The 27,360-nt window shown below is 48.5% G+C and overlaps 3 protein-coding genes across 8 annotated transcripts in view; 1 reads left to right on the top strand and 2 right to left on the bottom strand.

The window, feature by feature from the left end:
• The window catches only part of TFB1M (transcription factor B1, mitochondrial), a 49,292-nt gene extending 23,129 nt beyond the window's left edge, over positions 1-26,163 (top strand). Inside the window, exons 5-7 of one of the 3 annotated variants that reach the window (XM_066247840.1) lie at positions 235-354; positions 21,833-21,960; positions 25,750-26,163. In XM_066247840.1, the coding sequence (XP_066103937.1) occupies positions 235-354; positions 21,833-21,960; positions 25,750-25,993 (492 nt within the window). In that variant the 3' untranslated portion in view covers positions 25,994-26,163. Of the gene's footprint in view, positions 1-165; positions 355-21,832; positions 21,961-25,749 lie in introns of all 3 variants that reach the window. The other 2 variants (XM_066247839.1, XM_066247841.1) reach the window with 2 other exon arrangements.
• On the bottom strand, positions 6,802-9,204 carry CLDN20 (claudin 20). Its single transcript, XM_066248178.1, has 2 exons — positions 8,917-9,204; positions 6,802-8,317 (listed from the first exon to the last, which is right to left on the bottom strand). Exon 2 carries the CDS (start codon positions 8,209-8,211, stop codon positions 7,552-7,554), a length of 660 nt encoding a protein of 219 aa, XP_066104275.1. The 5' UTR covers positions 8,212-8,317; positions 8,917-9,204; the 3' UTR covers positions 6,802-7,551.
• Positions 26,164-26,303: 140 nt separating the features above from the next.
• The window catches only part of TIAM2 (TIAM Rac1 associated GEF 2), a 106,442-nt gene continuing 105,385 nt past the window's right edge, over positions 26,304-27,360 (bottom strand). For all 4 annotated transcript variants that reach the window (XM_066247828.1, XM_066247830.1, XM_066247831.1 and 1 more), the window contains one exon: positions 26,304-27,258. In XM_066247828.1, coding sequence (XP_066103925.1) covers positions 26,663-27,258 — 596 coding nt within the window. In that variant the 3' untranslated portion in view covers positions 26,304-26,662. The remainder of the gene's footprint in view (positions 27,259-27,360) is intronic.

Below are 27,360 nucleotides of genomic sequence, written 5' to 3'. Positions count from 1 at the left end.
CTCGCCAGTGCTAGGTTCTACCAGGTTCTTGTTTATGTCGCTTAAATGTTCATTTTATGGGCATGGAATTGTATCTCACTGTATACTTTTAATTTGCATGTCCCTAATTTGCAGTGTGGCTGAGCATAGTTTATGGGTTTGACTTACTCTTCCATTTTCTACTAGTTGTTTCTTTCTCGCTGGTGCCCTGACCGGGTCAGTTACTTGCCACACTTCCTCGTTGTCCCTCTGCAGCGGCTGACCGCCAGCACGGGCAGCAGGCAGCGCAGTCGCCTCTCCGTGATGGCCCAGTACCTCTGCCACGTTCAGCATGTCTTCACGGTCCCGGGCCGCGCACTCGTCCCCCAGCCGGAGGTGAGTTCCTCCCGACCCGCGCTAGGGCACCAGAGTGAGGGTGGTGTTTTCTTTGCTCCCCTGAGGACGCATCCTGGGAATTCTCTCCAGGCTCTAATCCTGATGGAGATGCAGACTGTACCGTAAGGTTTTCTCTACTCGCCTGAGCAAGAAGCACAAAAGTCACAGTATGATTAACAATCACAATTTTCATTCTAATTCCCCCCCCCCCCCCCGTATTTAGAATGACCAAATGTCCAGTGTAGCCATGTTGGTGGCTGTGATATCATCATTATTATTACTACCCCTTTTTACATTTAAATCATCCCAGGATGGGAGATAAATTATGTGGTCATCCATTCCTAAAGAAAAAGTATTATTTTTGTGATTTCTGTTAGAGACTTCTCCCTAAAGTTCTGTCCGATGTTACTTATCGTAAGTGTTCTTCTCACCTTTTTTTTTTTTTTTTTTTTTTTTGTATTTTTCTGAAGTTGGAAACGGGGAGGCAGTCAGACAGACTTCCGCATGCACCCCACCGGGATCCACCCGGCATGCCCACCAGGGGGCGATGCTCTGCCCATCTGGGGTGTTGCTCTGTTGCAACCAGGGCCATTCTAGCGCCTGAGGCAGAGGCCATGGAGCCATCCTCAGCGCCCAGGCCAACTTTGCTCCAATGGAGCCTTGGCTGCCGGAGGGGAAGAGAGAGACAGAGAGGAAAGAGAGGGGGAGGGGTGGAGAAGCAGATGGGGCGCCTCTCCTGTGTGCCCTGGCTGGGAATCGAACCTGGGACTCCTGCACGCCAGGCCGACGCTCTACCACTGAGCCAGCCGGCCAGGGCCTCTTCCCACCTTTTTGAGAGACCTTATGTTGGTCGTGTTACTTGCAATCTTTTGTGGAAAAATAGTTGGATATTCAATTAGGCTTTTGACTCTGTGCTAATTACAGAAACATAAGTGCTAATTACAAAAATAAGTTTCTCTGCCAGAAATGAAAATCAGTAAGCTGGCATCTGTTTTATCAAAACCAGTGCTGGACGGTGTGACCGCAGGACATGTGCCATGAAAGCTCATCTGTTTCTCCTCTGACGACATCGACATCTGCGTGCACAGCCCTGGGCCCTGCGGGGCGCAGGAGGCAGCGGGCAGGAGCAGGCGGACCCGAGCGCCTTCAGGGCGTCCCAGCTAGCGAGCTGCAGAGTTCTCCTTGCTGGGTGGGAAGTTTCCCTGTCTCACTTGGCAGTCATTGATAAAAGTAGATAGCACAATAAAAGTGTGTGGTTTTTAGAGCTAGATGCAGGTTTTTTTGGCTTAGAGTGGGGCCCAGATAGCATCAGCCCTACGTGTGCATCTTGCAGTCGATCGAGGAGCCTCCATTTTCCTTGCTGCCCCTTCCACGTGCTCTGCTGTGTTGTCTGCCACAGCGGCCGAGGGCTCCGGTGGCTAGAGGGATGCAGCCCGTTCAGACCATCTTCCAGTGGCAGACCGGTCTTAACCCTTCAGGTAGTACAGACGTCCATGTACCTCCTCAGGGTTAACAGGAAACTCTGCTCAAAGGGTTAATGGTCAGCTCTTTCTAAGTCACGTTCAGGGAGCTCACTCTTAGTCCCACTTCATTTCAGTCCCTCCAGGTTCCTGACACTGTAAACGGCATCTACCAAAACAGAGCCTGGTACATTCTAAACAGAACCTGATGACTGGGGGTATCTTGTAGGTTATCATCAGATTTAACACATTTTTCCTTTCAGGAATTTTCTGTCTAGAACAGGTGGCCGTTATATTAAAGAAAACCAAGTGACCGTACAGCGTGCTTTCTTGTCACGCATCTAGGTGTATGCGGAACATCTTGAATAGTGTCTGACCACATTGTAGCAGATACCAAGATCTTCGAGTTTTGGTTTTGGTTATTACCACAACCCAGAATCTTTATAGGTTACCTGATTGTTCCAGGGGTTTCTTAGAGTGGATGTTAGAATATTTTTAGTGGACAGTTTCTCTTTGTTTAGTTGCCTAGTTGAAAGTACTTAATGGTGTTTAGAGGTTGTTACCAACTCTGTTTTTGATTTAGGGATACAGTACCCCTGTCAGTTAATTAAAAGCTTTTTTCCTTTAGGATTAAGTCATTATGGAAGTATTCAATAGTTGGAAAAAAGCTAGCTGTGTCTTTGGTTCTCTTTTCATTGATGGATGTTGCTTTTTGGCAAATCAAACATATTCATAGTAATTTTCTTTACATGTTTTTCATCACGTTGAAGGCATGACATGCAGGGGATTTACATGTAAAATAGGAAGGTGGTCATCAAGGAGCGAGGATGTGTTATGAGAGAGGAAAACAGTACCTCAGAGGGTTCCATCTCGTTCTGGAAGCATTCTCTGTCACTCCGGAGCAGCTGCAGCGTAGCAGAGCAGGTGAGGGACCCTCTGAGGACAGCCAGACAGTGTCTGAGCAGAGTTTTAGAAAATTTGTCCATATATTTATGGATCAAGTTGTAATATCTTATAGTAGTGTGGTTTATTCTTTTTAAGATGTAAATATAACTTATGTCTAATTTTGCCTGTTAAGTGTAGAATATGGAGCAAGTTACACTCAAACATGGGACAGATTGAAAGCATAAATTGTGTCTGTACCACTTTAGACGAATCAATGATAACAGGCCCAGGAGGTAAGAAAGGGTCAGGACTTGGGCATGCAGGGCTGATGCTGAGGACCACCTTTAGCGGCCCTCACTAGGTTTGTGCCCAGCTAGTGAGGCCTTGGGCTCGGTAAGTGGATGCGTCCGCATAAGAAACAGCCATTTTTGGCCTGACCAGGTGGTAGCGCAGTGGATAGTGTGTTGAACTGGGATACAGAGGACCCAGGTTTGAGACCCCAAGGTCGCCAGCTTGAGCAAAAAGCTCACCAGCTGGGACCCAAGGTCGCTGGCTTCAGCGAGGGGTTGCTTGGTCTGCTGAAGGCCCGCGGTCAAGGCACATATGAGAGAGCAATCAATGAACAACTAAGATGTCACAATGAAAAACTAATGATTGATGCTTCTTGTCTCTCTCCGTTCCTGTCTGTCTGTCCCTGTCTATCCCTCTCTCTGACTCTCTCTCTGTCCCTGTATAAAAAAAAAAAGAAAAAGAAAAAAAGAAACAGCCATTTTTGAGGCTTTTGTGTTTTTCGAAATGACTTTTATAATTATTATTCATTTTAGAGAAGAGAGAAAGACTGAGATGGAAAGAGATGGGGGGGGGAGCAGGAAGCATCAACTCCCACATGTGCCGTGACCAGGCAAGCCCAGGGTTTTGAACCGGCGACCTTAGTGTTCTAGGTCGATGCTTATCCACTGTGCCACCGCAGGTCAGGCTGAAATATGACTTCTATTGGCTTTTATCCTGTATGTGAGAATTCTTTGGACATAAAGTCAGAACACTAATATTTTTCTGCTTAACTAGTATTCTTCTGTGTCCAGCCTAGTTTCCTGGAATGGGAGATTGCAGTAGGATTTCTGTGACAGGGAGGTATGGAGGAGTGCTCTCAGGAGACGGAGAGAGGGCCCGGGCCCTGTTCCACCTGGAGAAGGGGCAGGGCGGACGGGAGCTCGGCTGCAAAGGGACCCTCAGAGCACATCCTCCCTTGAGGCGAGGGAGCAGCCTTTCGTACCCCTGCGCTGGTCAGCCTCGGGCCGGTGGGCTCCTCCTGGGCGCAGCGGTGCCATGAGGCTCCCGCAGAGACAGCTCCAGATGTGTGAGCCGTTAGCTGCAGCTGGCAGGGGGGGCAGACCTGGTGGGGAGCCTGGTCGGTGCCGACACGAGCCCCGGGGGGTCCTGCAGTAGACAGAGCTGCCGGGTTCCCTGTGTGGCCTCTGAGCCTCGGCAGCAGGCAGGTCTAACCCAGTTCCAGGTCAGACTGCATCCGCAGCCTCCAGCCAGGGCTATCGTAGGCACTCCTGCTCTCCTGTAACTTGAGTCACTCACCTTTACACTGGCCTTTAAACCTACTGGGCCAGTAGTCTTAGTGTAAATCGCCTGAAATATTTTTCAAGTGGGTGAGTCTAAAATAAAAATAAAGATGCAAACTAAAAGCCAGCTTTTTAATCAGAGGACTAACAAAGTCGTCCTTTTTAAAAATCAGATAAACCATGTTGAATAAAAATAAATGTATTTACCGTTACAATCTAATACTAGTTATGTGTTCACAACTACTTAAGAATAAAATAAGCAGTAAGAATTAACTAAGAAACAAAATTGCAGTTCTGCAAATGACAGTTTACATATGTGTAAAAATACAGTGAAATGGAAACATCACTGGAGATAGAGCAGTGCAGGCTGGGGTAGACATCCACAGCGTCAACAGCGGTGATGTGTGCTAAAAGTACATAGCTCAAAATGTAGTGCTCAAAGAGATTGCTTTAGCCTGACCTGTGGTGGCGCAGTGCATAAGGCCTTGACCTGGAACGCTGAGGTCGCCGGTTCGAAGCCCTGGGCTTGCCGGGTTTGGGCATGGACAAGAAGCAATATTAAGTTGATGCATCTCGCTCCCCCCCCCCCGCCTTTATCTCCCTCTTTCTTCTCTCTAAAAAAAGAAAGGAAAGAAGAAGAAATTGCTTTAGCTTGGGGGGGGTGCGGGAGGGGGAGATGGGGGGACAGCGAGTACAGAGGGTGAGTCCTGGAGGGACACAAACCATTTCATCATCACCATTTCCAGTCGGGATAGAATTGGACCATTGTTTTGTACGAAATGGCTGCCTTCCTGGAAGTTCATACTACTCCTATATACATATTTAGGGTGAAAATATTCCAAAGCTAAATAAAAATGAATTGTTTGAATTACATATTAACTTTTATAGAACATAGAAAGTAGACTTTTATTTTATTTATTTATTTATTTATTTTTGTATTTTTCGGAAGTTGTAAACGGGGAGGCAGTCAGACAGACTTCCGCATGCGCCCGACCGGGATCCACCGGGATTGCCCACCAGGGGGCGATGCTCTGCCCATCCAGGGCGTCGCTCTGTTGCAACCAGAGCCATTCTAGCACCCCAGGCAGAGGCCATGGAGCCATCCCCAGTGTCCGGGCCAACTTTGCTCCAATGGAGCCTTGGCTGCAGGAGGGGAAGAGGGAGACAGAGAGGAAGGAGAGGGGGAGGGGTGGAGAAGCAGAGGGGCGCTTCTCCTGTGTGCCCTGGCCCGGAATTGAACCCAGGACTCCTGCACACCAGGCCGATGCTCTACCACTAAGCCAACCGGCCAGGGCTAGAAAGTAGACTTTTAATGTAGGACTCTAGGATACACAGACTGCATATGAAGCTCATCGCATTAAGCTAAGTGAGAAAACAATGTAGTCAAAGTGATCCTGTAACATTAATCTGCATTAAAAGTCTTTATTAGACTTATTTTTAATATATTTGTTTACAACATATTTTGACCATTCAAAAATAGTGCATACTTTAAACAATCATTTAAACTTCTGTCTCAGGGATCCCTTTTCCAATCTGTATTTGAAATAGCACCTTTGTTTTAGCTGTTCCATTAATAGTTAGTGACACTGTTGAAGGAGAGAATGATGGCCTCCCGAGCAAAATAGGCAGAAAGCATTGTAGGCTCCTTCTGTATGAACGAATGAAAATTACTATTACATGAAAGATATTCTTCCCAGTCCTGAATTATTAGTGTACAAAGAAATGCTCTTTTTTCCCCCTTTGCCATGATATTGTGAGCAATGACTAAGCTTGAAATAACAAATAAATTAGAAACAACGGTGTGCAATGTTTCTTGTGCTCATCAAATAATCCAATTTTTCTTGTTAAAATACTTGAAGTACATAATTCAACTTATATGTTTAAAAGCATTCTTTATACTTTAAAAATTACTTTCATACCTATTAATTCATGGAAGCAGCTCATTTATAAGACGAGAATGCTTTTGCTAATATTGATCAAACTTGAGAATAAAATGACAGTTTAAAATTAACCATTATAGTCCAAACACTAATCCATGAGAGTTAAACAAGATGGGGTAAGTCTGAATTACTGTGAAGAAATGACTTCATCCGGAGAACCCTCTGCTGGCAGCAGAGGAGAGCCCTTCTGAGCATGTACTGTCATCACTTAGCTTGTCCTCGGTGCTGGAAAAGGCCTGGGGTTTGAGTGTGGTTGGGCTTTGCTTGCTGTGGTAGCATTGACCAGGCCCTTTGCTTCACTTCTGCCTCATCTTTGAACGTCATGTTGTAGGCTCACACAGCTGTATGTAGGTATTTTCCTAAAATGAAAAACGGCAGGAAGGTCACAGTAGGTGGGGACTCAGGGTGGCTGGTTGGGCCGACGTCTGAAAGAGGTGGACTGCCCTTCTGTCCCTCACGCGCTGTCCTGCAGTGGGGCTGGAACACAAAAGCAAGCCGCTGTGGTGTGGCCACACAGATAGCAAGCAGACGAGTGTTGGGGTCAAACGGGGCAAGGCGCCTCTCACACTTGGCAGTTGGGCAGTTGAAGTCTTTTTTTCTTTCTTTTTTTTTTTTTTTTTTTTGTATTTTTCTGAAGGGAGAAGCAGGGAGACAGAGAGACAGACTCCTGCATGCACCCGACCAGGATTCACACAGCATGCCCACCAGGGGCAATGCTCTGCCCATCTGGGCCCTTGCTTTGTTGCAACTGGAGCCATTTTTTAGTGCCTGAGGAGGCCATGGAGCCATCCTCAGCACCGGGGCCAACTTGCACCAATTGAGCCATGGCTGCAGAAGGGGAAGAGAGAGAGAGGAAGAGAGAAGTGAGAGGAGGAGGGGTGGAAAAGCAGATGGGCACTTCTCCTGTGTGCCCTGACTGGGAATTGAACCCGGACTTCCACACGCCGGTCTGCCGCGTTACCACTGAGCCAACCGGCCAGGGCACATTTGGCAGCTGAATTCTTATATAAAACCCAATGAAGGACCAATTTGGAAAGTGTATCAGCAGGTTATCTTAAAAAGGAAAAAAGCCATCAGTGAATTGCCTTGTTAATATAAGCAAAGCCTCTTTCAATAACAGACCCTTAGATAAAGCATGAAAATGGGTGGAAGAATAACCTTAAAACAGGCGTAATTGTACGAGAATGTTTGCTGGCATTTTAAATATCTTGCCATTTTTAAAGTATATATTTAAAATCTCTATAGGAAAGGTTAAGCATAATTCTGGTTCATTTTTTTTATCTGAAATGCAGAGGAAGGTCTCAGCAGGCGCCCAGAGAGCCCACGCGCATGGCACGGTTGTTACACATAATCCTTGAGGCTGTACGCTGGCTTGCCCTCCAGCCTCGTGGTGGGGGTGTGCTGCCGCCTGGGCGGGTAGGGCCAGGCCTCTGGAGTCTTTTTCATGCTGGAAATGCAGAAGATCATGCCCGAGATCACCAGCAGCACGGCAGAAATGAACCCGATGTAGACGGCCCCTCCGGGTTCGTGCCTGCTGCTCTCGGGAACGGCCAGGTCCAGGAAGGCGGCGATGCTCTCCTGCGTGTACCACACTGTCGGGATTAGCGCAGAGACCCCGGCGGACGCGAGGCAGACGCCCCCCGCCAAGCACGCCTGAGCCTTGGTGTCTCTGTCCCCTCCCAGGCGAGTGCATTGCATCCCCACTGTAGCAGTGCAGATCCCCGAAGCGGACAGGATGCAGGCCAGGACCATGGTGGCCCGCGCAGCCTGCACGTGCGTGGGGAGGGACAGGATGGAGAACTTGAGGGTGCAGCTCATCATGCCGGTGCTGTCGCACGCACAGTCCATCCACAGCCCTTGCACCTGGACAATGGCCGTGATGATGCTGGAGCCTGCGGCCACACTCACCATCCAGTTGGGCAGCACGGTGGCCACCAGCACTCCAGAGACCCCACAGAAGGCCAGGACGAAAGCAAAGAGCTCGAGGCGCACCCAGGCCATGATGTCACCGCCAGCTTGGTCCACCTAGAAAATCCCGGTGCTTAATTATGATGGCTCTGGGTCCGAGTTGTAGCTGTTCCTGTGTAGTGGTGAACCAAGTAACAGGCTGGGGAGAGAGGACAAAGCCAGGACTGAAGGAAGGAAGAAGAAACAGAACAGCTCCTGTGAGCCGGGGAGCGTGCCCAGGCCCCGCAGCCGCGGCCGACACTGCTGCCCGGGGTACAGGCTCACAGCAGGCCTCCCAGGCTCCGTCCTGCGCTGGGGGCGCCTCGTGCAGGGGGCACAGTGGACACAGCCGTCCACTTTGTTCTTTTAAAACTTCAACTGTGCGGAAGTGGTCCGCAGAGGGGTCTCGTCCCTTGGTAGGGGTGGAGGCATACCAAATTCCAGCTACAGGGTCTGGTCAGGAATTTTTTATTTCAGCATTACAGACTTTTAGAACCTATTTTGTTTTCAATTAAAATACTCTGTAGGTCATAAGGAAGAATAGTTTAAACCCACCCCTTTAAAGGATATATTAATATAGATTAGAAAAGTTTTAAGTATTCAAATAATGGATTTTTGAACAAGTAATTATGAAGCACCCACATGTGCCAGCACGTGACAGAGGGGAATTTTTTAAGGAGGAGAAGAAAGGAGTGAAAAGCAGGTCGCCTGCAGGATTAGCCTCAATTTCTAGTTAATAAACATTTGCAAAATCCTTACCTAGGATGGCACTTCTGTCACACCAGGCACAAGGGATTCAGAAGCAGGACAATTAAGCTACTGTCCTCGGCTCTGACAGTGTGAGATCCTCGCTAGCTGGGACTGGAGCCCTTCCCTGACCCAAATGCCGCAGGCTACCGCGAAACCGGTTACTCCGAGCAGCTCCAGAGGAGGGACCTCAGATCTCGGAAGCACCTAACAAACAACCACGTCGTTACTTGTGAAAGGATACCAAAACTAATGTGACACTTTTTTTTTAAGAGGGAAAAGTTAGCACTTAGTTGCTTGGCTGTGAGTTAATCTGCCATCTTTGAGAAATGTGTTGGTTTCCGAAATACAGCAAGCAGTACTGGCTTTGCGTTTCTGAATTTTGAACGGTGTGTTAAAGTGGCTCTATCATGATTCATAGATAGCTGACAAAAGGCAGAAATGGTCAAGTCTTGGCTTTCCAGAACCTCTGTGTGCCTCAGGGTCCTCTTCTGCAAAATGAGATTGTCGTACCTGTATCATGGACTTAAATATGCCAAAGCATTTTAAGGGGTTAAAACAATATTTACTCCCATAGAAAAATAATCAGTAAATTATAATTGACATTATTAGTATTTTTATTTATTTTCTATTATATGACAAACAAATGTCATGGTATTTATTTTATATCCTAAGGCAATTTCTTTTTTCTCTTCCCTCCTTGGGTTGATTTAATTCATTGACATAGAAATTTGGAGCTGAAAGAAACTGTAGGTGTAATCTTGTCCATGGTCATCTTTTCAGATTAGCCTCTTCAGGGGGTAAATCTCCCTGCGCCACACAGGTGCAGGTCTAGACAGAGGATACAGATCTCCTCCCCGCTTCCTTCCAGCGTACTACCCCCCCTCCCCCCTTACTTCTGGGGCCTCTCCCCCTGGGTGCTTCCTGTGACAGCACAAATACCATCCACTGTGGCCTCTTCACGCCCTTTCCCACCGCGCGCGCGTGCGCGCGCGCGCGCACACACACACACACACACACACACACACACACGACTCCAGAAGGCATCAGATGAGCAAACGGCTCAGCTTTGGAGACACAGCCAGGAGCTCAACGCCTGGCTTTTGTGAAATGTCTGAAGTAATACTAATGCACACCTGTATTAAAGCTACAAACTTTTCTGTAGTTCTAACCTTGATTCCCTGTGGAGTTCAATCCGGGGCTATCTGAATCCCATTGCTTATTTCTGTTCTTAGTCTTAAACTGTGAAATTTACTATTTTAGGAGAGATGTTCTCAAGACTCGGACTTGCTGTGAGGATCAGAGTGCCTAGGCTTCGCCTGCCATCATACAATTTCTTTACATCCTGAGATGAGAATAGCACAAAAATGTTAAAGTTTCTAGAAAAAAAAAAAAAAAAGGAAGCACACGTTTATAGCTTCACAATAGCTGCTTTCAGGTTTGGGTTCAGAGCCCCAGCCGGTGACTCCCTCCCGGACCGTGTTCAGGGTGGGGGTTCTTTCGGAGCCAGACTGCTGTGATAACGTCCCCTGAGAGCATCTCGTTTCTTTATTTTTACTTTGCTTGAGTGACCTTTATGTGTTGATTCATCTATGCTCAGCTTCCCAATTATAACCCTTTTTTTTCCTCATTAGCCAATACATTTTCTAAATTTCAGTATAATGCAAACTTGCAGACAGCCTGTTCATCTTAATTAACAAGTACTGGCAGTGATAAATTACAGCCAGCCAAAATCCACGTAAACAGTATGACTGCGTTCAGCGCGCATAGCACCCGCTTACTGTGAGTGCTGGACGTGAAATGCTGTCTTCTGCCTAGAGACCACGAGTAGAAAGGATTTGTTCTCCCACAAAGCGGGTCACCGTTCTGTTTCTTTTGTAAAAAGACGCTGGCGTCTTAGCTGTAGTGCTGTGAGATCTTTTGTTTTTCCCTCCAGTACAGGACAGTCTGTGGGCTGTGCGCTCACATTTCTGTGGGGCGGAGAATAAAGGCGGACTTTGTTTCCGTGCTGGCGGCGGCGGAGGAGTACTGGGACAGCAAGCAGACCTAGTTCTGCAGGGAGGTCTCCGGTTCCGCTGCCTGCAGGACAGAGCCTGTGCGTGTTGCGGAGTCAACAGTTTGCCGACAGAAAGTCAGGCGGGATGTCATTACAAAGTCAAGTCAGCTTTCCCCACACGATTTCTTTATCTCAAAGCTCATATTTAAAAACAGAGCTACAACTTAAACGCAAACGAAATTGGTAAGTGAGGAGCTATGTTTAGGTCTCTAAGCTTACAGAAGCTTCTCGTTTTCCATACCTTTTGTCTGTGGCCTTCAGTGTCTTCGTTCCCTTCCTGCTGTTGTCTTCGGGTAACCCCAGGGAGGTTCCTGAAGAGAGGCCGCATCCACGAACGAGGCTCCCGTTGCAGCTTCTGAATATTAGTTAGAAAGTTCCACAAGCAAACTTGCACGTAGCAAACGACGAGCAGCACAGAAATCCGAGAGGTAAAACTGCTGATGGAGCTGGAGGATAAACACCAGGTTCTCCATCTCAGTTTTCGAGCTGCGGGAGAATTAAAGGCGGAGAGGCCGGGAAGGGAGGGAATCGTTACAACGGGATTTGTCGAAACCTGAGAGCGAAAAATGCTTTCGTGTCACTGTATACAAGAGGAGGAATTATTTGGGTGCTCACCAAAAGGCTTACTTTTCTTTTAATATTACGTTTTATTCAATAGTATGTCCGTGTAATTAATTCTTGAATTTTTATCTTTGTTGGAAGATACAGTTGTATCATTTAGTGTCCCCAGTTGTATTAAGGAATATGGTCTGAAATATTTTTAACTAGATGATGCTTTGCAAATGATAGTTGAGACTATTGTTTTACTCTGGTGCTTGTGACTTGACTGAAATTAAGAGTCACAAAATTGGTAACTTTTAAAAAAACATTCAAGAGACAGTTTTTGAACTGTTTTTAATAAAAGCCCAGCAACAACTATTGACTAGAATTTTGATAGTGAACCAACAGAAATTACTTCACAACAACGTGATGGAGCATATTAGATGAAACAGTGAAATCAAATATTGAAGTTCTAGGTCATGAATAGCGGCACAGGCCTATCTCATCTCCATCTATTTTGGGTTCTTGTTTTTTTCCTTCCTCAGTAATTTCAATTCTACAAACGGTAAATTCTTAGCCACTGCTGAGAAAGGAAGGGAATTTTATGATTGGGTTTAAACTGCTGATAGCCACATTAGATATTAGCAATTTCTTTAAAAGCAATGAATAATAAAATGCATGTTTTCACTTATCTGGATTTTTCTAGATTTGTTGTTACTGTTGTTGGTTTTTATCTTTTCCAAGTCGGGCATTTGGCAAGATACTAGAAATCTAATGCTTGTGGATTTACGTTTCAGCCCTGCTGTTCTCATTTTGTTACATAAACTTCCTTTCTTCTTTTATTTCATGGAAATGTATAAACAGTCTTTTGTATAAATCCTGGGTGGCTCCCAGGAACAGCGTGTTGATGCTGCTTTACCAGAAGAAGTCCCCCAGGTCCCTTTAGTGTCTTGGCTAGTTTGGCCCCTTGCCACAGCTGTTGGTGCAGACTCACCTGTGTGGAGGCTGACAGGCGGCAGGTGGACGGCCTCCAGCATCATGCAGCTCTCCGAGCAGAAATGACATAAGCATGCTTTAATGTACATTACTATTTTCAAAGAATTTTTTATTGTTCTTCTGCTTTGATACTCAGTATAGGCTGCCTGTTTTAAAGTGATAAGCTTCTGCCATGCAAATAACTTCATTTAATTACAGACCTTTAATCAGGCAGACTGTCTTTTTTTTTTTTTTTTTGTATACTTCTGAAGTTGGAAATGGGGAGGCAGTCAGACAGACTCCCGCATGTGCCCGACCGGGATCCAGCTGGCATGCCCACCAAGGGGCGATGATCTGCCCATCTGGGGCATTGTTCTGTTGCGACCAGAGCCATCCTCAGCGCCTGGGCCAACTTTGCTCCAATGGAGCCCTGGCTGCGGGAGGGGAAGAGAGAGACAGAGGAAGAAGAGGGGGAGGGGTGGAGAAGCAGATGGGCGCTTCTCCTGTGTGCCCTGGCCAGGAATCGAACCTGGGATTCCTGCACGCAAGGCTGATGCTCTACTACTGAGCCAACCGGCCAGGGCCCAGGCAGACTTTCTTGTATAAAAAAGATCTGGGCCCTGGCCGGTTGGCTTAGCGGTAGAGCGTCGGCCTGGCATGCGGGGGACCCGGGTTTGATTCCCGGCCAGGGCACACAGGAGAAGCGCCCATTTGCTTCTCCACCCCCCCTCCCTTCCTCTCTGTCTCTCTCTTCCCCTCCCGCAGCCAAGGCTCCATTGGAGCAAAGATGGCCCGGGCGCTGGGGATGGCTCCTTGGCCTCTGCCCCAGGCGCTAGAGTGGCTCTGGTCACGGCAGAGCGTCACCCCTGGTGGGCGTGCCGGGTGGATCCCGGTCGAGCGCATGCGGGAGTCTGTCTGACTGTCTCTCCCCGTTTCCAGCTTCAGAAAAATACAAAAAAAAAAAGATCTGGAAATACCCTGGCAGGTTGGCTCAATGGTAGAGTGTTGGCCCTGCGTGTGGAAGTCCCCAGTTCGATTCCCAGCCAGGGCACACAGGAGAAGTACCCATCTGCTCCACCCCTCCCCCTCTCCTTCTTCTCTATCTCTCTCTTCCCCTCCCACAGCCAAGGCTCCATTGGAGCAAAATTGGCTCCAGGCACTGAGGACGGTCCCATGGCCTCCGCCTCAGGCGTTAGAATGGCTCCGGTTGCAGTGGAGCAACGCCCCAGATGGGCAGAGCATCGCCCCCTGGTGGGCATGCCAGCTGGATCCCGGTCAGGCACATGTGGGAGTCTGTCTGCCTCCCTGCTTCTCACTTTGGAAAAATACAAAAAAAAAAAGAAAAACAACAACAAAAAACTGGAAAGTAGAGGTATATAGAGAAATATAGTTCATCAGCATTATCATCTGTTTCCAATGTGGACAGAATTAAAGAGAATTAACCCTCTGAGTAGTACGAACGTTCAAGTGCATCCTCGTGCCTCCTGACCATCCAGAGTACGATCATACACGTGTAAGGCAGCATGAAAAAAAGGCAAATGTATGGGGTTTTTTTGTTTGTTTGTTTGTTTTTTTACAGAGACAGAGAGAGCGTTAGAGACAGACAGGAGTGGAAGAGATCAGAAGCATCAATCATCAGTTTTCCTTAGTTGTTCATTGATTGCTTTCTCATATGTGCCTTGACCGCGGGCCTTCAGCGACCGAGTAACTCCTTGCTCGAGCCAGTGACCTTGGGTCCAAGCTGGTGAGCTTTTGCTCAAACTAGATGAGCCCACAATTAAGCTGGCAACCTCGGGGTCTCAAACCTGGGTCCTCCGCATCCCAGTTCAATGCTCTATCCAATGCATCACCGCCTGGACAGGCGTTATGTTGTTCTTGTTTATATAAATTGGTTATCAAACAAACATTTTAAATTAATAAAACTAGAACTGGAACTAATTTTATTTTTTTTAAATAATCTCACTCCCGGTGGTCAGCGAGCATGAGAGAAACTCATTACTCCAAGAGTTAAATCTTAGAAGTGCAGGGACTTCCCTGGATGACTCTTATCTTAGTTTACCTTCTCCTCAGTTTGTCTCCTGCCAGCCCTCCCAGAGTTGTATATCCAGCTGCTGGCGTTGCATCCCTGATCGACGCCTCAGACCTGTCACGGCCCCCCCCCCAGCTCCTGACCTTCCTCACAGCAGCCCCCCACCCCCGTTTCCCTGTGTCTGTTAATGGCAAACCCGTCCTTCCATTTGACAAGCTCTGGATCTTAAAAGTGCCTTTGATTCCATACCCAGTATCTAGTCAACCAACCCACTGTTGTTTCTAAACTCCAAAATGCATCAAAAGTCCCGACCACCTCCGAGGCCCCTCCTGGTTGAAGACCTCTACAACAGTGGTCCCCAACCGTGTTTGGGCCACGGACCGGTTTAATGTCAGAAAATATTTTCACGGACTGGCCTTTAGGGTGGGACGGATAAATGCACAAAATAAAATTATGCGACTGGCGTAAAAACTGTGGTATTTTTAAATATAATCGTCGAACTTACGAGACAACGTCAAGAGTGAGTCTTAGACGGATGTAACAGAGGAAATCTGGTCATTTTTTAAAAATAAAACATTGTTCAGACTTAAATATAAATAAAACGGAAATAATGTAAGTTATTTATTCTTTCTCTGTGGACCGGTACCAAATGGCCCACGGACCAGTACCGGTTCGTGGCCCAGGGTTTGGGGACCACTGTTCTAGAATGTAAACCTCATGAGAGTGAGGCTTTCTGTCCTGTTCGTTACGGTTTCATTTGGTCCGCTGGTGCCTGGCTCACAGCAGGGGTACAGTAAATACGAATGGAAGAATGCAGAAACCGATTTTGTGTATATAAAATAACATTAAGTTGAACTATGCATTTTCTTTGTGTGAATAAAAGTATAATTTTGTCCTTTCCAAATAAACTAATTTTAGGTGACCTTGCAACTCTTTATAGTCTTGCTGTAATAATTCTGCCATTTATTAGCTTCCTATGTGCTGGGTACTGTTTAAGGAATTGTGTTATTTAATTCTCAAGGCACGCCTGAGAGATCACAGGAAGGCTCATTTTATAGACAAGAAAACTAAACTCCAGAGAAGTAACAATTGAGGTCATGGGATGAGTAAGCAGCAGGTGTGGGAGTTGGGCCCGGAATACTTGAATTTTTTTAAAGCCCTTCTACAATCCGGGCTGTGCGCGGCCTCCACGTAGGACAGAGTGTATTTGAGTCTCATCATCAAAAGTTGTTTCTGCAGTAGAGTCTGGACTAAGCTGTGGAATTGATTAACCCTGACATCTCTGCAGCTTTACATGGAAACATTTCTTTCTCGCTCATGCAAAGGGCCGCAGAGTACCGCTCCGTGTCTCAGCAGTCCATCTGTTTTCTTCTTTAGAATGTCTTCATTGATCTGTTTACCAAAAATTACGTGTGATTGCCTTAGTGTTTGTTTCTCTGTAAGTGATGATAATCTGGATATTCAGAAAAGCGTGGCTTTGCTTTCTGAAGGAATCGGTAATTTAACTGAATATTTGAGAAGTAACGGCAATACCGTGTCCGGATGAGGCTGTTCTGCAGACCTGTCTCACCCCTGCCCACCCACAAGCACTGTCCAGCTTAGCACAGCCCTGAGGACCCGGCGCTCACCTCACTGGTCTGGGGTGATGGCCTGTCGCTGGATGTTTAACACGCTACCCACTTCACTCCGAGAAGTTGGGGCTCTGACTTTAAAAAACAACAAGATCTTTTTGTAATTGCTTTCTGTTCAACCTTGAAAATAATGGAAGTTCAGTATAAGATAAAATAGTGTCCTGTTCCAGTCCCTCAGGCATAAAGTGATTGAATCTTAAAAATACTGTTTCTCTTCTGACCCAGTCTTAGGAAATTAACAGTATCAGCTGGGAATATAATTAGACTGTTGTTTATCTCTATGGTCATTTTAGTTTTAATGTTTTAGATGAGTGTGATGACTTTCTTTTAAAATTGGCTGTTCGTAGATTAGTTGATCCTAGTGAAAAGTGAAGGTGGATACTCTGGGTTTAGGTGTGCTGTCACATGTCTGCTGAAGCCATCCCAGTTTCCACGGCGCCAGCGGCAGGCCAGGCTCACGTTTCTCCATACGGCTCTGCTTCTGTTGCTTTGTTACCTTAGTTTTACTCCGTTTTGTTCCTGCAGCTTGTCTTCCTGAGAGAGGATCTCGAGGGCTTGTCTTCTGTGTCCTCATCACGTTATTTTAGAATACTGATGTCTTTGGAGTGCGGTGACATTTGCAGATCAACCAGATCTCATCAGTAACACAACTGTGTCTTTGTCGTGGCTTTGCCACTGCGTCCTCTTAGTACATTATTTTGAAAAGCAGTACATCTCTTTTTTTGTTTGTTTTTGTTTTTGTATTCTTTCTGAAGCTGGAAACGGGGAGAGACAGTCAGACAGACTCCCGCATGCGCCCGACCGGGATCCACCCGGCACGCCCACCAGGGGGCGATGCTCTGCCCCTCCGGGGCGTCGCTCTGTTGCGACCATAGCCACTCCAGCGCCTGGGGCAGAGGCCAAGGAGCCATCCCCAGCACCCGGGCCATCTTTGCTCCAATGGAGCCTCGCTGCAGGAGGGGAAGAGAGAGACAGAGAGGAAGGAGAGGGGGAGGGGTAGAGAAGCAGATGGGTGCTTCCCCTGTGTGCCCTGGCCGGGAATCGAACCCGGGACTTCTGCACGCCAGGCCGACGCTCTACCACTGAGCCAACCGGCCAGTGCCAGCAGTACATCTCTTTACCCCATCATTTACCGGCAGTATCTGAGATTGTGGGCTGACTGCATCTATATAGTTGGGGTCCAGCTCTCAGTCGCTACTGCGCCCCCTTACCTGTGACTCCCTCTTACCAGCAGGGTTCCTGCCTCCTGGTCCCAGCCCATGCCAGGGCCCTGGGCGAGTTCCTGTGGGCTTTTAAGGAGCTTGCATCTGTTTTAATCACCTCTGTCCCTTATTTCTGTATCCGGTGATTCGTTGGGAGGACTGCCAGGCCCCCCAGACATCTGTGACTTAAACTAGTCACGTCACCGTGTGGAAAACGAGATCCCGTAACTACAGGATTTACTGTTGAAGAGACAGCTTGTCCTTGCAGGCAGAAACAGGAGGAGCAGGACAGTGTGGACACCTCTAGAGACGAAATGCTTCAGCAAAGGGGGGGCAGGTCTGGTGCCAGCACGTGGACCAGGGGCGTCTGGTACCCTGCTCCTTGTGCCGCAAGCGGCCTGGCCCCAGCGCCGGTGACCGTGACAGCATCCACCTGAGAGAGCGTGCTTCCCTCCCGCAATGACACTCCCGGGTAGTTGATGTAGGGAGGGAAGGTTCTGGCTAAGCAACTTGAGTATTGTGTCTAGTCTTTTTGGCCATTTTAAATTAATATATTTGTCTCATTTTGAGTTAATATATTTATATGCACGTTTGCCAGTGGCCAATATGATCATCTCAAAGTTAGGACGGGGACATGCATTCTTCAGGGTTCTCCATGTCATGCTGATTCAAGATCTGAGTTGACAGTATCTAAGCTTTGAGACTTCATAGCTTCTTACCCCAGGTGTCTTATGAGCTCACAGTCAGTCATGTCCTAGACCTCCTGGCCTTGCAAATGAACGTCTGCCTCCAGCCTGTTGTAGCCAAGGCTGCTGATGTTGAGAAACATAATCTCAGCTTGGAACAGCACTGACATTATTCTGGATTTGAGAGGCATCTATTTACATTCACTGTAAACCCCTCAATTTGAAGGTTTAGTCATTTCGGTGTGCTGATAGACTTGAGTTGGAAAAGGGCTGGCAACATCGAGCAGGAATCTAAGTGCATCAGTCCCTGTGTACTGACTTCCTTTTTGTAATCAAACCCTTTAATAGACTTCAAAGCGAAGAAGGAAAAAATAGTGGTAATTTTAAATAAGCATTCAATTATAAGTGAAAAGCATTTGTGTTTGTGTATCTGTTACCAGAGTTACCCAGAGCTTTCCTGTGGTTTCATAGAAAATGGGCTCCGTCATTCAGGGTGATTGGGAGAAGTGCTGTGGGGGGCGGGGCCGGGCGGAGGGTGGTCAGGTGGCAGAGATTCCTCAGAGAAGCAGGACACATTCCTGGAAGAGCCTTCCTTCAGTGCCTTGTGCAGGGTCCCCTTCTAAGTGTAACTGTCTTCGATTATGAGTAGAGATCTTTTTTTTTTTTTAGCTGCAACAGACTGTTAGCCAACAGGGTACCAAAACTCAAACTTGAGAAGTCTACTGCTACAGTTGACACGGGCGCTGCTGTATTTGCGCAGGGCTTTAAAACTTTATTCGGGCAATTGTTAGGCAGTTCCTGTATTTGCAGACACCAGCTGCATCGCGGGGGAGTGAGGTCGGGCGTTTTTAAACCCAGGGAAGCTGGAAGCGGCAGTTTCGGGCTGGAAGGGGAAAGCCTCAGTCCCTGTATTTGTGTGTTTGGTCTCAGTGGTATCGCAACATTGGAGTTTTGATATTTCATGGGTTTAGGGTTAAGTAGGGCTTAAGTTTATCTCATTTTACTGAGAGATTCTTTTCTCTGGAGACTGGCAGGCCACTGGGTGGCACAGTGACGGAAGAACCCCTTTCAGAACCGACTCTGGGTCGTGAGAGCAAGTTGCAGGGAAGGGACAGAAGGCGTTGAGTCGTGGAGGGTGGCAGGAGGTGGGTAGGGACAGGACTGTCAGGAACGGCACGGAGTGACGGGGTGGGGCAGGGTCTGGGGAATGGTCTAGAACCTTCCCCGACAGTGGGGTTCTCTTCCCTGCCCCAGATCAGCAGGACGGGAGGTAGAATGACACTTCTGAGTTCACGAGCAGGATCAGACGTTTAGAGTCATCAGTGTGTGGTTGGGCCTCTGTCCCCTTCTCCCCAGCCCTCGAGTCTCTCTGCTTCCCCCTCCACAGAAGTGCTTTGAGAGGAGCTGTCATTCAGTAGTGCTCCTGCTCCTCAGACCCTGTGGCAGCTCTGTCCGCGGTGCCTTGCCCTCTTGGTCCTCTCTTCCCTGTATTGATCACACACCCCTCTGAGACCCCTGCACGCTGAGCTGTGGTACTTCTGTGAAGGTCTAGGTAAGCCCTGGCCTTTCAACCAAAGCACTGAGTTTCCTGCGGGACATACCTGTTACAAAACTTGGTGACACTGAATAAGCAACGTATAGAACATGATTTGAAAACTTAAAATTCAATGAGAACATGTAACATCGTCTTCAGATAGTCACTCTGCAGGGAGTAAGGGCTCTTCCACCAAAGGGGCGTAACCTTCCCTAGAGTCGCCTGCAGGCCATCCGCAGGCAGTTCTCACTCTGCTGCTCAGAACCGTCCCTTCCGCCGGCCACACGGCCCACTGGCCCCACCGGCAGACTCTTCACTGCTGGTTGTGTACAGTAGGTGCAGCCATAGCTCACCGAAACCTTTCGGGGACAGGAGCAGTGACTGTTCAGGGAGGGCGGGCAGGCCTGGTGGGTCAGCCCGCCAGCCAGGCAGCGCGGACCCCTAGGACAAACACCGCGGGCTCCTCCAAAAACCTGTCTGCACCGCCTGATGCTGGGCACCTCTTCCATCATTTTATTTTCTTGTCCAAAGAGTCTCATGTTCTCTTAGGACTTGCTTGCTGCTAAAGAATCAGGCAAGTATTTGTCCTCCCACCTAGAAACAAAAACAGTTCCCTGTCATCATACAATGCAGGCCAGTTTTCAGGAGTTTTGTAGCCACAGGATTCTTTAGCAGCAAGCAAGTCCTAAAAGAACATGGTAAGCCCAACAGAATTTAAAAGAGAGAAGTCCTTTTAAAAAGCACTTGTACAAGGCCCTGGCCAGTTGGCTCAGTGGTAGAACGTTGGCCTGGCGTGTAGAAGTCCCGGGTTCGATTCCCGGCCAGGGCACACAGGAAGAAGCGCCCATCTGCTTCTCCACCCCTCCCCCTCTCCTTCCTCTCTCTTTCCCTCCTGCAGCCAAGGCTCCATTGGAGCAAGGTTTTTTTTTTTAATTTTTTTTTAAATTTATTCATTTTAGAGAGGAGGGGGGAAGAGAGAGAGAGAGAGAAGGGAGAGGAGCAGAAAGCATCAACTCCCATATGTGCCTTGACCAGGCAAGCCAGGGTTTTGAACCGGCAACCTCAGTGTTTCCAGGTTGACGCTTTATCCACTGCGCCACCACAGGTCAGGCTGGAGCAGGGTTTGCCTGGGTGCTGAGGATGGCTCCATGGCTCTGGAATGGCTCTGGTTGCAACAGAGCAACTCCCCAGATGGGCAGAGCATGGCCCCCTGGTGGGCGTGCTGGGTGGATCCCGGTCGGGTGCATGCAGCAGTCTGTCAGACTGCCTCCCCGTTTCCAGCTTCGGAAAAATACCAAAAAAAAAAAAAAAAAAGCAGCGGTACAATCCACACTCCATAAATCGCTGTACTTGCTTAGCCTTTGTGGAGCCTGCGTGATGTTTTCAGTAGCAAGTTTAACAGCTGCTGAGAGATGCTGCTCTGTCAGTGTGAACAGACTCCCATTGCCCGGATCGTGGTCTCTGTCAGGCATCGCGTGTGCCTCTCACTCTCCCCTTGTCTGGGCTTCCAGGATTTTTCCTTTGTTATTTTGAATATATCCTTATGAATCACCATGAGTCCATTTTTAGACCCAGGCTATAAATCTCTTACCAGATACACCTGAAAAGTTATATTTTCTGGTAATTGAAGAATCTCGACAGCTGGTAGCAGCTTAACACCGAAACAGTGACATTTTTGATGGTTTCCTTTATTATTTGGACTCAGCCTGTGCATTTAAAGTTGCTGCCAGAAAGTTATGTGGCTGAGCAACGACGCTCGTGAATTGAATCGGTGTCTGTGCCCAAAATAAGCGGTGTCCTAATTGATGGGCGTTCTGGGGAACTGAACGCTCAGTGGCCCCTGGCGGCCCATCCGCCTTCCCTCTGTGTGGTGAGCCCAGTCTTAGGACTGCTGCTGCAACTTATTTTTCACTCTTTCAGAAGCTAATAAAATATTCTAATGCGATCTGTCCTCTGCCCTTTGACTTTAATGATTATTTGGATTGATCTGCAAGGCTGTTGTAAAACTGCATTTATAAAGGAAGCGATCACCAGGCGCAGGTCTGGCGGATGTGGCCGCGGAGCAGACGCAGCCTGCTGTGATTCCTGAGTGGGCTCAAATGCAGACGCAGCAGACACAGCACCCTCCGCGCCCAGAGCACGCGAACCCGCACGCCCGCCAAGGCTTAATTATGAAAGCCATGCTCTCCACTGCCCTCCCTCGTTTCACAAAGACAAATGGTTCATGGTGCTGTACACCGCACAACCAAATGCTGTGTGTTTGCTTCCAATGAAGGTGGATGTGGGCGTGGTACACTTCACCCCCCTGACGCAGCCCAGGATAGAGCAGCCATTCAAGCTGGTGGAGAAAGTCGTTCAGAACGTGTTTCAGTTCCGGAGGAAATACTGCCACCGAGGACTTGGGTAAGAATGCTTTCTTTCACTTTCCGTACACTCGTTATAAAATCCTCAATCACTTTTTCACGATGAAGAACTTTGTTTTTCATAATTCTTCAAGCTATTTATAAATACCATTCTCAGTTCAAATCCTGTGACGCACAAACCTTGACTGCCACGGGGAAGACCAGAACCTTGATTTAACCTCAGCTGCCACTTACAGGTTTGGTTTGGTTTGGTTTAGTCATAAGTACAACCTGAAACTGCCGATCGTATGATAATGACCGTGTCCTGGGAAAGTCATGGTATATTTCTCATTCAGGACTTAGACCACCAGAACTGTTGACTGGGTATTTCTGACACTAAATGTGTGGGGTTTAATTTTTTTTTCATTCAAGTATTGATGGCATACAATATTTTTTTATATTTTTATTTTATTTTTGTATTTTTCTGAAGTGAGAAGCCGGGAGGCAGAGAGACAGACTTCTGCATGCACCTGACCAGGATCCACCCAGCATGCTCACCAGGGGGCGATGCTCTGCCCATCTAGGGCAGGGGTCTCAAACTCGCGGCCCGCCGAACAATTTTGTGCGGCCCGCAGACTAATCCACGAAGTTCAAAATATTTTGGATAAAATTAAGTAAGCCTAGGGGCCTACTTGTATTTTTCATTTCTCTAGCATCCTAGCTAGATATTAGCTTAGTTAACAGCAGTTGTGATGCGAACTAGTTTCTGGTTGTTTTGTGACACTGAAAAGTGTTGCGTAACAGTTGCCTTTTGTAGACCTAGTGCAGCCCGCCGAACGGCTGTGATCTTGCTCTGCGGCCCACATGCTGAGTTGAGTTTGAGACCCCTGATCTAGGGCGTTGCTTCGTAGCAACTGGAGCCATTCTAGTGCCTGATACGGAGGCCATGGAGCCATCCTCAGTGTCAGGGCCAACTTTGCACCAATGGAGCCTTGGCTGCAGGAGAGGAAGAGAGAGAGAGGAAGGAGAGGAGGAGGGGTGAAGAAGGAGAGGGGGAGGGGTGGAGAAGCAGATGGGTACCTCTTCTATTGTGCCCTGGCCAGGAATTAAACCCGGGACTTCCGCATGCTGGGCTGAAGCTCTACGTGTCCAGTTCTATTAGCTAAATGTGTTAGTTCATTTTTCAGTTCACATATTGAGTTCATTTCCAGGATTTGTTTGGTCCTTTTTAAAGTTTCAGTCTTTTTGGTGAAGTATTTCTTTTGTTTTCTGAGTCCATTAGATTGCCTATCAGTATTTTCAGAACTTCAGTTTTGAATTTTCTGTCATTTAACTCCTAAGTTTTGATGTGATTGAAATTGTTTTCTGGAGATTTTCCATTTTCTTTCCGTGCTGTGTCTCTTACTTGGTTGTTCATGGTATTGGAAGGACCCTTTCTCTGCCTAGAAGATATTTGTGAGTGGCAGTTTCTTAGTATTGCACTAGCAAGAGTATTCCTATTATTTTCCAGCAGATGGCGCTGGAGTACAAGCGTTAGCGCTGTGAAATCCCCCAGCTGACCCACAGTTGCTGCAGCTGTGCTGGGGTGTGGCTGGCTGAGGGCTTTATTGCGTGCTTGGTTCAGACCGTGCCTGTGCTTCCCTGTGTGCCAGCAGACCAGGGCCCAGAGCACCGCTGCTCTTCAGGGGAGGCAGTGCTTCTGCAGAATTCCTTCTAGGATCTAGGATGTGCCGCTGTTGCTCTTACCGGGAACGGGGGAAGTGAGGTTGAGAGGTCAGAGGGGGCTGCCCTCTGTATCTCTGTCTCTGTCCTGAGGGCAGGCTGTGTGCAGGCCGTGGGAGCCCTGGCCGTGGCCCGGAGTTCCAGCTTCTGCCCTGTCCCCGCGCTCGGCAGCTGCTTAGGGTTAGCACGGCTCCGAGTTCCCGCCTAGTGCTCGGCAGGTGGAGGGGCTGTGTCCTCGTGCCCCCCCCCCCCCCGTCACTCCTGCCCCCTCTAGTTCAGTGCACAGATTGTTCAGGCATGCCTGGGAGCCCAGCTGGGGCTCCTTTGCTGGGTTATTACTGCTCAAACTGTTGAGATTTTAAGGGGAGAGATCAAGGTTCTCTCTCACTCCACCCATTTCTCTGACATCGCTCCCCTGAGCTGCTTTCTTCCACCAAGTCACTGTCTCTCTTCTTCAGGGACGCAGAACTAGGAAGCAGTCGTCCTTGTCAGCAGCCACAGTGGTGTCAGAGAGTTGTGCTGGCCCGTTTCTATAGCGGAGAGCTCCTTTGTTCTGCCCTGCCCACCTGCTCTGCACGGGCATGCGGGCGCCGTCAAGAAGCCCAGACCGAGCGTGCTGGCATGGAGGCCGGGTGCCGCGACAGGCCCATATGATAACAGTGATGTTTTACACACCACGACAGCCGAGAAAATGCTGCATCAGGCCCACTTAACCTTAGTGAGAAAGCAGGAAACCGTGGGGGGTTTCGAGTCCCATCTGCCGTGGTCAGCATCTACCTGTCTGTGGGGCTGCTCCAGCCCGGCCACATTGCTCATTGTCCTGACCTCACCGTCCCATCTTGATTCTCTCTCGTTCTGGGCTGGGAACTGTCCCTGTAGCGCATTGCCATCCACAAAACTCGTTGTTGAGGATTTAAGACAGCTGAGGGCAAATCCCCAGCCTGCCACTTGTCGACCTTAATTGGCCTAGTTTTCGTCCTTTACCAGATAGTCCCTGCTTGTCTAGCAGACTGAGGCCACCGGTAGTGATAGGGATGCCACCGGCTACCTGGCACCAGTCAGAAGGCAGGCACACGTCTGGTGGGCTGCAGCCCCGGCCAGGATGCAGTACCTGATGACTAGAACACCCTTCACGCAGGATGTGACCTATAGGATAGCCCTGATTCGCTGGGGGACACACAAAAAGTATATCCTACTTTTGGAAAATCTGGAATTGGCCTGAGCCAGTGTTTCCAAGACAGAGCCCTAATCAAGTGACGGGTCCCATTCATTTCACAGACACAGAACCCTGGGCAGATACAGACCAAGGGGTGAGCCCTGCTTTGACCTGTTGGTGTCCACCGGTCATACCATGGTCGATTAGACAGACCCCCCTTGCCATGAAACGAACTCGCAGGTGTCAGTCTGCTCCCCTGTGGGCGTGGGGACACGCACCCTGCACCAAGGGCACCGTCGGCTGCAGTGCAGACACCACGAGCCCCCGGGTGACCTCTGTACAGCCTCTCAGACTCGCGAGATCAGATCCTGGGGAAGCTTTCCGGTATCTGTGCTAGCTTTGCTGGTCATTTTAAAACAGGAACCCGGTTAGTGAGATGTAAAAGATATGCCTCACATCAACGCTAAAGACATTCAAGTTGTCTTAAAGACGGGAAATAATTATTTGTATGTTCACACCAAACGTTTTATAACCACCAGGAAGTTCATTCTTTTGGGGTGAAGAGTTTGAAAACCTACATTCAATTATAGAGAATCAAAACTGATGATATATCACACAAGAATAGACAACTTTCATTTACAAAGTGAGGGAAATGATACTTACATTTCTAAGAATGCACCTGACTGGATGTCAAACTCACCTTAACGATGCACGGATTGAGCGAGCTCTGGGAACCACTGTCCCATGGACGCATCTCGCAGGTGCGGTCAGTGCTGCCCAGTGGCCATCCCTGCGGCCTGGCGACGGGACTGAAGTCCTCCTTGGCCAGGAGCCCTGCAGGACGCCACCAAGGCTCCACTGCCACCTCCACCCTCAGGTTGTCCGAACCACGTCATTTTCAAATGAGGGTAGGAAGCATCGTGATTTGCAGAATTTATGAAGTAAAATTCTGATTTCTTTTCCTCTTCCTAGAATGCTGTTCCCTGAAGCCCAGCGCCTGGACAGCACGGGGCGCCTGCTGCAGCTGGCAGACGTGGACCCCACCCTCCGCCCCCGCCAGCTCTCCATCTCGCATTTCAGGAGCCTCTGTGACGTGTACCGGAAAATGTGTGACGAGGACCCGCACCTCTTTGCTTATAATTTCAGAGAAGAGCTCAAGAGAAGTAAGTGCAGAAACCAGGAGGAAGAGGTGGCCAGGGACAGCCACAGACTGTAGCTGCCCGCCCCGGGCCACAGCTTACCGGACGCTGGTTTTCACGAGGCCGGGCGCCCTGCCCGTGTGCTCTGCCCTTGTACAGAATGACAACAGTACCAGTGACCAGAGGGACTCACTGCCCGTTTACTGTACAGCTTGGTAAAGAAAATAAATATCAAGTTACAGTACAAGCTTTCTTTTTAATACATACTGCATAGATAATGACGTGTTTACTGTCAACGGCAGCGAGTACAGCCTTCAGAAAGGACACACCTGCACTGTGCCCAGCCCACAGTAAAATAACTTAAATATGCTTAAATAGCGCAGAACCTAATAGCGCAAGGAAATGCCCAGAGGATTGAAAAAGAAAAAGACCTTTTTAAAAAGCTATTAATGACAACTTCCTCACCTTTTCCCACATAAATTAAAATAATTACACTGCAGTTTTAGGATTCTAAGTCATTTTGATGCCTGCTCAAAAGGGATAGAAACTAAGTAATTTACAAATTCTGACCAGTTTAATCTAGATTTCTGATCCACAATAAATTAAAATAACTTAGATCTTTACAACTATTTTGTGGGGAAATGTATACTGTACAAAGCCCAGTAATGGATAGTTTTCTGCAATTCCCTCTTTACCACCAGTTTAAAAGAGAAATGGGCAATTGCATCCATGTTTGGCTTGAACGACTATGACTTTCCATGGCTCTCCGCTTCGTAAAAACACTCCTCATTGACAACCGACGTCAAACTCTGGACGCTGAATTCTCGCTCAAGCACCGAACTGAGGTCGAGGCTGGCCCGTTCGGACTGACTGTCGAGGGACTGGTGACGCGTCTGTGCCTTCAGCAGCGTCCCCCTGTCCCTCTTGGTGCTGTTTGCTTTCCTCTTGATGGCACAGAAGTGCCCCCGGACCAGTTTGGGCTGGCTGTCCGTGCCCGGCTGCTGGCCCGCCGGGCGCGTGTCCGGGTCCTCGGAGATCCGCAGTCTCTGGAACTGAATCTCGATGTCTTTGGTCGGGCTGCCCTGCTTCAGGGTCGGGTGGTAGTCCTCGTCCTCGTCGCTCAGAATGTCACTCTCCTTGATGAGACAGTCCGAGAAGTCCGTCAGGCCGGCGTGCGGGTGTCTCAGGGGGTCCTGCCCGGCCCCGGCCGGGGGGCAGCCGCTGCTCTGGGTGCCGCTGCTCAGGCTGCCGTCGTCCGAGTCCAGCGAGCTGCCCTTGCCCGGCTCGCCGGGCCACTCGCTGCTGCTGCAGTTCTTGAGGACTTTCAGGGACCTGGAGGACGCTGCAGGGAGACAGCGCATGCCCTTGTCAGAGAGACGCCACAGCGCGTGCTTTCCGCACTCGAACTCACCCGAGTTCCCATCGTGACTGCTGAGGGTTTATG

The sequence above is a fragment of the Saccopteryx bilineata genome, chromosome 12, assembly GCF_036850765.1.
Source record: "Saccopteryx bilineata isolate mSacBil1 chromosome 12, mSacBil1_pri_phased_curated, whole genome shotgun sequence".
NCBI classification, from domain to species: domain Eukaryota; kingdom Metazoa; phylum Chordata; class Mammalia; order Chiroptera; family Emballonuridae; genus Saccopteryx; species Saccopteryx bilineata.
This window is presented reverse-complemented; position numbering and strand designations above follow the sequence as displayed.

What these genes read in the sequence shown, in the direction of transcription:
- CLDN20 (XM_066248178.1), bottom strand. Translation starts at nt 8,211, where the DNA reads ATGGCCTGGGTGCGCCTCGAGCTCTTTGCTTTCGTCCTGGCCTTCTGT.